The 12,444-nt window shown below is 38.1% G+C and overlaps 1 protein-coding gene across 2 annotated transcripts in view; it reads left to right on the forward strand.

The window, feature by feature from the left end:
• Nucleotides 1–1,707: 1,707 nt before the first annotated feature.
• IKZF3 (IKAROS family zinc finger 3) overlaps nt 1,708–12,444 on the forward strand; it is a 37,270-nt gene continuing 26,533 nt past the window's right edge. Inside the window, exons 1-2 of one of the 2 annotated variants that reach the window (XM_065422470.1) lie at nt 1,708–1,747; nt 2,835–2,945. In XM_065422470.1, coding sequence (XP_065278542.1) covers nt 1,708–1,747; nt 2,835–2,945 — 151 coding nt within the window. Of the gene's footprint in view, nt 1,748–2,834; nt 2,946–12,444 lie in introns of those variants that run through there. The other variant, XM_065422471.1, reaches the window with a different exon arrangement.

Consider the following 12,444-nt stretch of genomic DNA (forward strand, 5'->3'; position numbering starts at 1 on the left):
TCCCATTTAAGTTCAATGGGAGAAGAGTTAGGCCAGTGCTGAATACTTTTGACAATCCCACTCTTAAAAAAGATCAAATTTTTCTTGCTGTTTACTGCTAATTACTATTTAACCATAGTGGGAGCTACACACATACAATATTTGAGAAATTAAAGCTAAACATAAGCATTTAGGAGACCAAAATAGATCCAAAATTTTTAGCAACTTTATCAGGCAGGTAGGTACAAGACTTTTTTTTTTTTTTTTTTTTTTAACTTACTTTTACTATGCTGAACATGTCAGCAAGGTCACACTCGCCCAGAACTTTTAGGATAACCTCATACAGTGCCAGGCATCTTTACTTTTTAGTTAACAAAGCTTTACATTTTGATGTTGCAGAGACCACAAAAATGTTCCATAAACAGTGGTGGTAAAGAGAGATAATTATGGGGTAAATGTCAGTAGTGGTTAACACCTCACTGCCACAGTATGTGTATTTCTGTTATGTAACTGTCAGGAATGAGTTTTATGTGCTCTGGGTCTCCTGTTTGATTGTGTAAAGACAATTCAAGATTTTTTGACAAGTAAAGAAACAAAAATAGTGAAGGAAAGAGGAAATAAAGGAACAGGGAGCTATGGCACCATTAAAAAGGTGAATATTAATATCAGCCACATTTGTAAGTTGTCATGAAAGTACAGGCATCTAGAAAGTGCAATACATTGATCTACGCAGGCCGGGATTTAAAAAAAAATCAATGACTGCCTAAGCTACTAAGGTCACATTTAGACACCTAATTAAGTCATTGATTTCAAAGGGACCTGTTGGCTGCTCAGCACTTTAGAAAATCACATCACATAAACTGTCTGTACTGAGCCATCTTGATTATCACTTCAAAAGTTTTTTTTCTCTTACTTAATTGGCCTCTCAGAGTTGGTAAGACAACTCCCACCTGTTCATGCTGTCTGTATGTGTGTGTGTATATATATCTCCTCAATATATGTTTCACTCTATATGCATCCGAAGAAGTGGGTTAATTGAGAAGAAGTGGGTTGTAGCCCACGAAAGCTTATGCTCTAATAAATTTGTTAGTCTCTAAGGTGCCACAAGTACTCCTGTTCTTATCACATATACTGTATACGTTCCTAAATACAGACTTAGGAGTCTATCTTTAGTCTCCAATTTTTTTAAATCTCTGCCCCAGTATCCTTATGAGAATTCAGAAACAAAGTTAGTTTTGCACCCCTAGTTACACAAATTTGATGTAGCAAAATTAATAGGAGCTTTTTTCCTTTTTGTTAATAAGGGGATTTAGGAGCGTCTAGTACTCTGCTCCACAGAGATCCCCCCGATACATAGCTACTACCATCAAGCTGCATTCAGAATGAGGTCTTAAATGGAAAACATAGATGATTTGATTCAGTAATACTGAGAAACTATAAAAGGAAGAATGCTGTTTGCTTGTTTTGGACACCTAACACTAGTCGAGCTATAGAAAAAGAATGGGTATAAATTAATTATATTGTACAAATTCCACTTGATAAAAATAATTCTTTGATAGCTCTTTCTTTAGATTATTAATGTGTCAATTTTGCTGTTTAGGTTTATTCATAATAAATTATACTCTTATAGCTTTGTTAGAGCAGAGATAATTTAAAAAATATTATTATCAATTTAGATTGCTGCTAGCATTTACTTTGTCTGTGTCTTTTCCAGATTCACAGTCAGGTATGGACCTAAGTAATTCTCAGGAACAGTCAGTGGCTACAGGTACTGTACCCTTAAGCTTTCTCTCACCCTCCTCTTTAAAATCTTAGTAATTTTTAACTGGAAAAAAAAATGAAAGAATTGCACAGTCTGTTCAGATTAACAATGTACTAGATGATACATTACAAAACTGAAGATGGACATTACAGGACAGAAAATTAAACTCCGGAGTTGAAGTAAATGCATAAGAGGGCAATAGAATTTTAGAAAATAATGTGATAGAAGAGAAATCAAAAGAATGTATGATTGAGAATTATCATTGCTCATGGACAAAAGAAAAGGTTTTAGAGGTGAAGCTGGAGGTTTTGGTATCTGGTTAAGAGATTGTTGGGGCTTTTTCTGCCTGGGAGGCAATTTGGAATTGTGGGAGAAGCACAATAATTGCTGTTTCTGCCAAAATGATCATCAGTGAAGTAGTTAACAATTTTCATATTTAAGGGTGTGATTTTTCCAAAAGCACCTAAGTGATTTAGGAGCACAAATCCATTTACATCAATGAGACTACTCATATGGTTAAAGTTAAGCATGTGTTCAAGTACTTTGCTAGATGGGGGCCAGAGTTTTCAGCACCTTGCAGGATTGAGCTCCATATGAACAAAGTACATCTTGTGATCATTTTCTATGCTTTATTTAAAGTTCTTGTTTATTTATCTGCTAATTCATAAAATTAACTAATTTGCAATGGGTCTCCTAGTCAATAGGACACATTAGAAAGGTCCTGCAGCATATTACATATAATTACTTATACTTCAGTTTATCTCTGTTTTTAACCTGACTCAGAACAGTTCCAGACTATTTAAGTCTGAACAATAGATTAACACTCCTTTTAGATGTATATTCTATGGCATTGGTGATAGTTGTTGTTTTAGCACGGTGTGTGGTTTTGGGGATCTATTCCCAGTTCTATCAGTGACTCAGTGAATGACCATAAGCAAATCATTAAGCTATGTTGCAATGTTGTCCTTCCATAAAATGGGTACTGACACGAGAGTTGTGAAAATTATTTCGTTTGCAAAGTGCCTTGAGATAATTACATGGAAGGTGCTATTGAAGGGTTAATTATTATCATTTAACATTTTCCTTTCTTCAGAAGGACAGGAAGTTTTGAAAGACTGTAATGTGAACAAATTCCAGGAGATGGAAAACATGGATAGTAGGGAAGATATGAAAGAGCACAGTCAACCTCATGAAGAAACAGGAGGTAAACAGGGGTTGCATGATGAAAACCAATGGTTAAAGATCTTCTTATTCCTTTGATTGATTGTGTTATGTTCATGCCTAGAAGTTTTAATTAAGATCATGCTCCCGTGTGCTACGTGATGTACAAACATTGAAATATGAGTTTGAGGTCTGAACATTTTAACAGATTCCCAGGTGATATGGAGATTGGAGGAAGTACTACTAGTTCCCATCAAACAATCTCCATGTGCAGATTGCACATAGGTCATTTATACAGGACCCATGAAACATACACTATCAAGTTCATTATCAGATAAATGCTGTACATTTCAATCTTGGTTTTATGAATGAGTTCATAGATTAACTAACTTTATTATTTAGCAAGCTCTAATGGTGTGCTCAATGCTGTACAAAAGCTCAAGGAAAAATGGTCCCTGCCCCAGAGAACTTATAATGTATTACTTACACAGACAAAACAGATCATAAACATATAGTAAGTAATAATATATCAGATACGAAGACTGTAGAAGAAGGGAGTGTGGGTGCAATTTTGTTGGGAGCCATGACAGACTTTCAGATAATGAGAGGAAGGATAAGCAGGATTATTTGGGTAATGCACCTCATGCAGAATCATTCACTCAATGTTTTGTTGTTGAAAATCATACACTGAAATGTTTTGAAAAAAGTAGTTTGCATATAACAAGATATTCCTGCTAGCGGGGCACTGTGCATCAATATCACTTAGCCCTTTTGTTAGCTCGGAATATTTTAACAGCTTTCAGCTTCATTTTCTAAAGAAAGGGTAGATTATTCTAAACTCCTGGGACAAGGGTGCACTGTAGAATCTTAAACTGCTGCACACCGTAATCTTTTCCCTGTAACTGCTCAGTGAGGAAAAAGCTGAGCAACTCCAGGTTTTTATTGACAATGAATTCAAACAACAAACAATTTCTATATATCTCTCAAGGAAGATACAAGTATAAGCACAAGTATTACACCCATGTGCACCTATTTTTAATTGAAAAGATATCCTATGTACATTTATATGTCTATTTAACTCTTTCTATCTAGAAACTGGTATGGCTTCTTCTCTATAGTATCAAAGCACCTAATAGGCAAAAAAGATAAAAGATGCAGTCCTTGGACTCCCGACAATCTGTCATGGTGTGGCCTTTAGGATTGCAAAATTTGAGAGGGGGGCCTTCAAATAGGTCTCTGTATCTAGATGGTCATAAAGTGAAATCACAGCATTAATAAACATTCCAGCTACTCTGAGTAGAGCATGTTCATTTATGCCAGTTCTCAACCACAGACAGTGAAAAATACTGCTTGGCAGAGGATGTGGTAATATATACTGAGGAAAAGGCATGTGGTGTTTTACCAGTTTCATATTGCCTCTCAAATACAGCATGTCCATGAAAATACACTAGTATCAAGACAAATTATGTCTGTGGCTTCAGGTGACAGTTTTCTGAATCAGGATTTACTTAAATCATGCCATTTTAAAAAAATTGTCTCTGAATTGGTCACCTAAGTCAGGGATTCTCAAACTTCATTGCACCGCGACTCCCTTCTGACAACAACAAAAATTACTACACGACCCCAGGAGGGGGGAGCAAAGACTGAGCCCACTTGAGTTCTGCTGCCCTAGGTGTGCCAAAGCTGAAGACCAAAGGCTTCAGCCCCAGGCAGGGGGTCTATAACCTGAGCCCTGCCACCCAGGGCTAAAGCCCTGAGGCTTGGGCTTTGGCTCTGGACCCCAGCAAGTCTAAGCCAGCCCTGGTGACCCCATTAAAAAGGGGTCGTGACCCACTTTGGGGTCCCGACCCACAGTCTGAGAACTGCTGATCTAAGTGAATAAAGTTAGACATTATCTGTTTTTGCCATAACTTGGAAATAACAGTTTTACTTTGGTCTAAAATGAACTTTCACATCGAACCTTTGAGTAATTAAAAATAAAACTGCTTTAACAAAATCCAAAAGATACATAAAGTAAATTTAGTGCTAAACTGGTGAATGAGGCTAGAATGACCATATTGGAGATGGAAGTACTTTATTTCTCCACAAACTAGGTATAGCACAAGCAGCAGGAGTAGAAAGTGCTTCCATACCACATCCTGCAAAAGTGTTCAATTCTGGGAAAGAATGGGCTACTTAGGCTTTGGCCGCACTTGAAAGTTATTTTTGTATAACTACGTCAGTCAGGGACGTGAAAAAAACCATACCCCTGACCAATGTAGTTATCCTGACATAGCTGCATCTACACTGGAGGTTATGTCAATGGAAGAGTGTTTCCATTAATGTAGATAACGTTGTTTGGGGAGGTGGTGTTCCTACACTGGCAGAAAAACCACTTCTGTTAATTATCAGAGGGGTAGCCGTGTTAGTCTGAATCTGTAAAAAGCAACAGAGGGTCCTGTGGCACCTTTAAGACTAACAGAAGTATTGGAGCATAAGCTTTCGTGGGTGAATACCCACTTCATCAGACGCAAGACGTCTTGCATCTGATGAAGTGGGCATTGACCCACGAAAGCTTATGCTCCAAAACTTCTGTTAGTCTTAAAGGTGCCACAGGACCCTCTGTCACTTCTGTTAATGTATGCTGCGTTTACACTATGGGGTTATGCCAGCATAACCTATGCAGACATAGTTGTGCCAGTATCGTCTCCATAGTGTAGACATGCCCTTAGAGACTGAGGACCAGATTTTCAAAGGTGTTTAGTCACGTAAAGATGCATATAGATGCCTAATGGGATTTTTCAAAAGTGTGTAAGCTAGTTGCCTAACTTCCTTTGAAATCAATAGGATTTAAATGACAAAGCTGCTTAGGTGCTTTTGAAGAGCCCACTGGGCACTCCTTTGCATCTTTAGTCACGTACATATCTTTGAAAATCTGGCCTGAACCTACAATGTACCACCTGCCCAATATCCTGGCATCAATCAGGACATTAGTAGTTACTTGACTACCCCCTACCTTTAGCTCCTTCACAACATTTTCCCAGGCACTTCACCAATCTGCAATAGTATGGAAAGGAAAAGATATATCCAAATAATATATTTTATGTGCAGAGAAGAGAACATTTATGTTGACCCTGCTCTTGTACATATGTTACATTATTTTATATGGCAGCTGACCTGCTGCAAGCCTCTTTTGTGCAATAACTTTTATTCTTGAAAACAAAGGTTCTGTGAATTTTACACATCAAAGATACTGTTATTAATATCAATACATCATCAATTCACTCTTCAATAAACTACCTCACCATTATAACATCCATCCTTCATGAAACAACCCAGAATATAAACCCACTACAACACCACAATAATCCACTCCTCTGTGAAGATCCTCAACGTACAAATAAAGAGATTTTGAGAAATAGAAGGATGTCTTTATTATGTAAAAAGACATACTGCAGCTTCACAACATAAAATGACATTTACTACTTAAGAACATAACAATGGCTACAGTGGGTCAGACCAATTGTCCATCTAGCTCAGTGTCTTGTCTTCCACCAACGGCCAGTGCAAGATGCTTCAGAGGGAATGAACAGAACAGGATAATTATCGAGTGATAGGGAATATATAGTCCAGTTCCAGTTTCTAGCAGTCAGAGGTTTAGGGACACCCACAGCATGGGGTTGCATCCCTGACTATCTTGACATTGATTGACCTATCCTCCATAAACTTACCTAATTCTTTTTTGAACCAGTTATACTTTTGACCTTCACAACATCCCCTGGCAACGAGTTCCACAGGTTGACTGTGTTGTGTGAAGAAGTACTTCCTTATGTTTGTTTTAAACCTGCTGCCTGTTAATTTCATTGGGTGACTCCTGGTTCTTGTGTTATGGGACCTCTGGTTCTTGTATCTTGTGTTTGCTTCACATACAGTTCTGCACCATCAGTCTGATAGCATATGCACACAGTAGTTCTAATTTGTGCAGCATGCTGAGTGTAGGCTATGCTAACAGGCTCAAGCGCAGTTGCTTGTGTGACTGTGCATGGACTGATACCAATCCAGCTGCCTTCGCACTCCATTGTTAGGTTTGTTGTAACTATGAAAAGATTTATTAGCCATGGCAAAAATGGGTATGTAGAGTCATCCAGAATCACAGTGGTAACATGACAATGTTGTGGGTGGGAATACAGCTCCCCTTTCTCTGCTCTTCACAAGTCCGCTGTTTTTGAAAATTCTGGCATTATGCTCTTTGCTGGACCACCTTGTGTACACATTCATGAACATCCCTTGATGATCCACCAAAGCTTTCATCACCACTGCAGCTTTGAAGATTAAAAATAAATGTTTAAATGTAAAGAGTTTTAAATGGATTCAGTTAGTGTGACTCAAATGCTATGCTTTGTGGGTGGAGAAGGTCCCAGAGCACCAAAGCTGACACAGTCCACTCTTCTGGGTGGGGATGCCATGGAGGAGCTACACCGGGACCTCCACACCCCATGCAAACCACAGAACCCTATTCCACAATGTCATGGAGCTTGACTTACAGCAGGATGGGGGAAGGAGGCTGGGGTTCTGGTGTGTTCCAGGCCTAGGGAAGAGTTCAGTAGCAGAAAAGATGGTGCCATCATTGCGACTTTGGAAATGGAAGCGAGGAGTGCAGACTCAGGCTAAGCTGGGCTCTTTCCTTCTTTTCATCATCACCAATCCTAAAAGTTTTACAGGTCAAACCAGGCTTTGATGGCATCTGTGCAACCAGGGTTGTCCATATTCTGGCCCCTCCTGTGGCCTTTGTACTCTGTTCGATCACGCACCCTGCAACACATTCTGTATTGTCCTGCAAGCCTCCACAACATACCCTCCACTGACTTCCCATCATCAAACTTGTCCCTAAAAGACCAGGGTGGATAGTTTTCACAGGGAAGTCCAAAATCTCTTCCACATTGAAGCAGTGCTCTCATCCTTGTGGTCTGGTGCTTCACTATCAAGCTTAGCTCACCAAAGGCCTACCAAGAAGCCTCCTTTCCTATCCTGATGTTATACAGCCATGGATGCTCGTACCAGGTTTTGAGAAGAACTCAGTTCCACCAGCTTATGGTCATTGTCCATGCCCAAATGGTGTTCTCCATCTGCTTGGGTGGCGATCAGGCATTTGATAGTTTAGTATTTTTTTCAATTAAAAATATCTCCAACAATAATAATTTTCCTTTATTACTGCTGTAAGCCAGCATTTTCCCTGTTATATGATTAAATCATCCATACCTGGTAACAATAATCACTAGTTTCTTAGAGCTTGTTCACTTATTAATCTTGCATTATCAGTGGAGGTGGTCTCTATATAGAATAATGGAGACATGGCTTCAGGCTTTGTGCGAGGTGGGGACAACTGAAATCTGTATTTTGTCCAACTCTGGACTGGTTTGGTAGAAGTTTTGGGCTAACTTTGCAGATGGTGAGATTGGGAAGCATCAAGGAGACATTACAGAAAATTAATAATGGCAATAAATGAATTAATGTCAAAATATCTCATCAAAGCTAATATTCTTGTGGCATTTTCGTATCACTCTTCACTGTTCTCAATGGAAAACAAGAAGAAGCACCCAGGAACATTGCAAATCGGTTGTAAGAAAATCTGCAGTTGTAGCTCACGATTTCAAATTCACACAGTCCCTTGGCCACACAAACACACTGGGTAATATGATGCTCCCTCTGCCTGCATGCCACATGCTCAAAACATGCAATGGAAAGGTTACACACGGTGAGTGAAATTCAGCCTTTCACACACACAGCCCAAGTAAATGGGCTTCACCCTAGTCTGATCACTGAATATAGTGCAAGCAGTTAGACAGAGGACTATAGTATTAGGTTAATAAAAAGCTTGGTGAAGAACAACAACAACAAAAAAACCTTGCTGCCCCAAGGGAATTGAAGTTGTATGCTGTGGTGCACATGGTGTATGCCTGCCTGCAACTATGAAAAAAAACTGTTCCTATGGTGCTTCCTGTAACTAGTCAGAAAAGAGACAAGCAATGAGGCAGATATTGGGGGAAGGATTTAGACTTCCCTTTCCTTTTCATATCCCCCACCATGGTGGCCTTGAGTGGCAGATATGCTTAACTGAAGAGTCCTTACTTTAAAAATTAAATTAAAAATATTTGTTTCCATGGGAGACACAGGTCAAGCACAAGTATTGTAATTAAAGTCTCAATTCCGTCATTGGTTGAGGCAGACTACTTTTTCAGTGTTATGAATGTTAGCTAGCTTTCATGGTTGTGAAATGAAAAGAAATAGAAGCCACATTTGTGGTTTATGGATGCTAATTGCTGCTGCATTTAGGTGTGTGAAAGGGGGCGGTTAAAAGGCTGGAGTGAGACAGGAGAGGCTGACAAACCCTCGCTTAGGCGCTCACTGAGGTTCCAGTGGTGCTGTTTAGCACACGCACTTATCTGCTTGAAAAGGAAGTGCCGTTTTTTATCAGAATATTACATCTCCCAAGCCTAGATCGAGCCCTGCCGCTCATGGGACTCAGGGGTTATCTCACAAAATCAGCAGTACTTTGCTGCAGAAGTTCACTTAACAGGGGATTTCTGTAAGTGTTAAAACCAGGCAAGGAGTCTGTACTGGTTAACTGTGTCAAGTCTGTGAGCTTTGATAGCTAGGTATGAACTGAAAGTCACATCTCCCTAATGTTATCAACAAAAGATTCACTCTACTTTGTTTTAACTCTGCAGTACTGTACTGTCAACAAAAAGCAATACTGCCAAACATTTTTAAATGACATCAACAAAAATTTGTCAGTTTCATTACAATTTGTTTATGAATGACATACAGTTGCAGATTGTGTTGTACTGGGCACTTATAACAGGGCCCAATGTAATTAGGAATTAGAGGTATGAAAACTCAGTAATCTTGATTGCCTTAGCCAGAAATGTGCAGCCATTTCCTTAGTCTGTTTCATCCATTATCCTTACCTAGGAAAAAGAGACTAAATTTCTTTTGAGGTATGTGACTATCATATCTGGTCAGAGAAGGCAAAGCCAAGGAGAAAAAAGGTACATACTAATATTCAATAGATTCTGGAATTTTTTTCCAGTAACATTTTTAGTTCTTAAGGTAAATATATTCTGTACTCACTTTTCTATGTTCACACTGTATGTATCCCATAGATCCATACAATACAACTGAGAAATTAAAACAGGGACAATTATTGTTTCTTTTTGTACTGAAATGAAATCTAGACCAGGGGACCTATTTTTTCCCATGCAGTATACAACACATGAGAGGTGAAGATGAGAGAATGGCCCTGGAAATCAGATCACACGTCATATTAGACAAGAATCAGTTTACAGAAACATGGGCTAGTAGAGAATATCAATTAAGATAAATCACACTTTATCCCCGACCTATTTATGTGGCAAAAAAGAATGAGTTTAATAATGTTTGAGTCACTGGAAAGATGCTGGAATGCAGAAATTAACCCGGAGAGGTCAAAGCTAGATTAAAGTGCAAAAATAATTCATGGATTATATTATTGCAACAAAGTAACTCTGGAGGGGAAGCATTTGTGATCTAAAAATCTAGCTTCAAAACCTGGATTATCAAGAATTACAAATTCAAATCCTGGCTTGGTTGATTCACCTTTCATTCTTCCAAAATAGATAAATTAAGTTTCATGCAGTTTAATCTGTTTGGGTCTTTTGGGCAATACCTTAAAAATGAAGGTCCTGTCTTCTCTGCATGTTCATTAAATTTCCACTGGTACTTTGCCTTGCTTTTTTGGGCCAAAATTTGCCTTGCTTTTTTGGGCCAAAATTTCCCCCCTCTTTACGCATATGGTGTACTGGCTGCTAAACTCCACACAAGAGTGATTCCTCAATCCTGTATATTGTGCATAATTTTGAAAACATTTTGGAATCAAATTTGCTACATAAATGTCAGTTAGTATTATCTGGTGCTATTGGAATAAAGGACATTTGAAAATCTATTTGAGAGTGATTAGCAAGATTGTACTTTAAACATTTCAGATTTTGAAATGCATTTTAAAAACCAGATGACCAAAGAAAGTCAAGCTTGACTGATCACATTAGTAATATGTCTCTTAGTATAACCTTTAAACACTAACGAATGAGATTATCAGAATTTAACATGTAACTTCTTTCAGTCTGACTGTTATGTCCAGATGTTTTCTGATTCAACTGTCTTACTGAAGTGTGATTTAACGGTTGTGATTGTATCTGGCTTTCTGGACTTTAGGAATTGTAGTTTTAGAAGATGTCTTCTATGAGTGATGTTATCTAAATAGTAACAGAAGAAAACTCAGAGTTTAATCTTTTTTCTTTTCTTTTTTTTAAGAAAGGGAGATTTTAAAGGACACTAAAGTTCAGAAAACCAGCGCCAGAAAATCTTGTAAATTAAGCAACATTGGCATAGACAGGATTTGAATGGGAGAGCTCAAGATAAAATTCAGGCACTGCAGGTGATGCAGTACGAAGTGGTGTTCTCTCTGAGTCAATAGTAAACTCATATCCCCAAATAATGCCTGATGTTCTAGTCAAATTCCATCCAGGATGATTACATTCCGCTTCCCTAAATTCCTACCGCAGCTTTAGTTGGATATAATATATAGTTGCCATCTTTCAGTCCAGAGTTGATAGCACTTAGCTTTGGACAATGTAATTCCTATATCGATAGTTCATTCAGTAAAATTTGGTAAAGTGGTTTGGGATCTTTCTGAATGAAAGCACTATAAAGTGTAAGACCATTATTAAAGGGCAGACAATTGATAATACACGAAAGCTAACAGACAGTACTCTTTAAAATATTTGGGCATAGGATCCTTCATGAAATTATAGGTCTCCACAGGGGGAAAAAATCAGTATGTTAGTCTTTGATTAAAAAGCTCTAAGAAGCTGAGGGTTAGGATTAACTCTGAATTTCCTGGCTCACTTGATTTTTACAGCATAATTCTTATGATGTTTTATTTTGTTGTAATTAATTATATTTTAAGATACATCAGGTTCTATTTTGATGATAGGAGGACAGTTATTAAAAGGGAAATTGTTATAGATAGACGTTAAATATACAAATGCTAGGAAGAGTATTCCTGATTTTTCTACTATTTGAAATGCTGTATTTCAGTCTGATTTGCTTCTATTTTTGTCTGAAGTCTGAATAAAAATAAAGAGACTAATTAGCATAGAACATGCATTCCACAGAGAGGAATTATGAAAGTTTCTCTCCTATTTTTAGAAGTGAAATTTCTACCAGGTGCACACTACATTGGCTCATTTAGATATCACCCTTGAAATGTGCTGTATACAGTGTATAAGTTAAATGGGTGTTTATTTCCTTATCACTGTAAAATGTAGATGGTGAATTATAGTTGCAACAGACAAAAATAATATGACAGTAATAGAGGACAATAGAGCCAGATACTCACTGAAGTCAATGAAGCTTTGCTGATTTACACCAGATGAGGATCTGACCTATAGATCATAGAATCATAGAATATCAGGGTTGGAAGGGACCTCAGGAGGTCATCTAGTCCCACCCCCTGCTCAAAGCAG

Source organism: Emys orbicularis, chromosome 25, assembly GCF_028017835.1.
Source record: "Emys orbicularis isolate rEmyOrb1 chromosome 25, rEmyOrb1.hap1, whole genome shotgun sequence".
Taxonomy (NCBI): Eukaryota; Metazoa; Chordata; order Testudines; family Emydidae; genus Emys; species Emys orbicularis.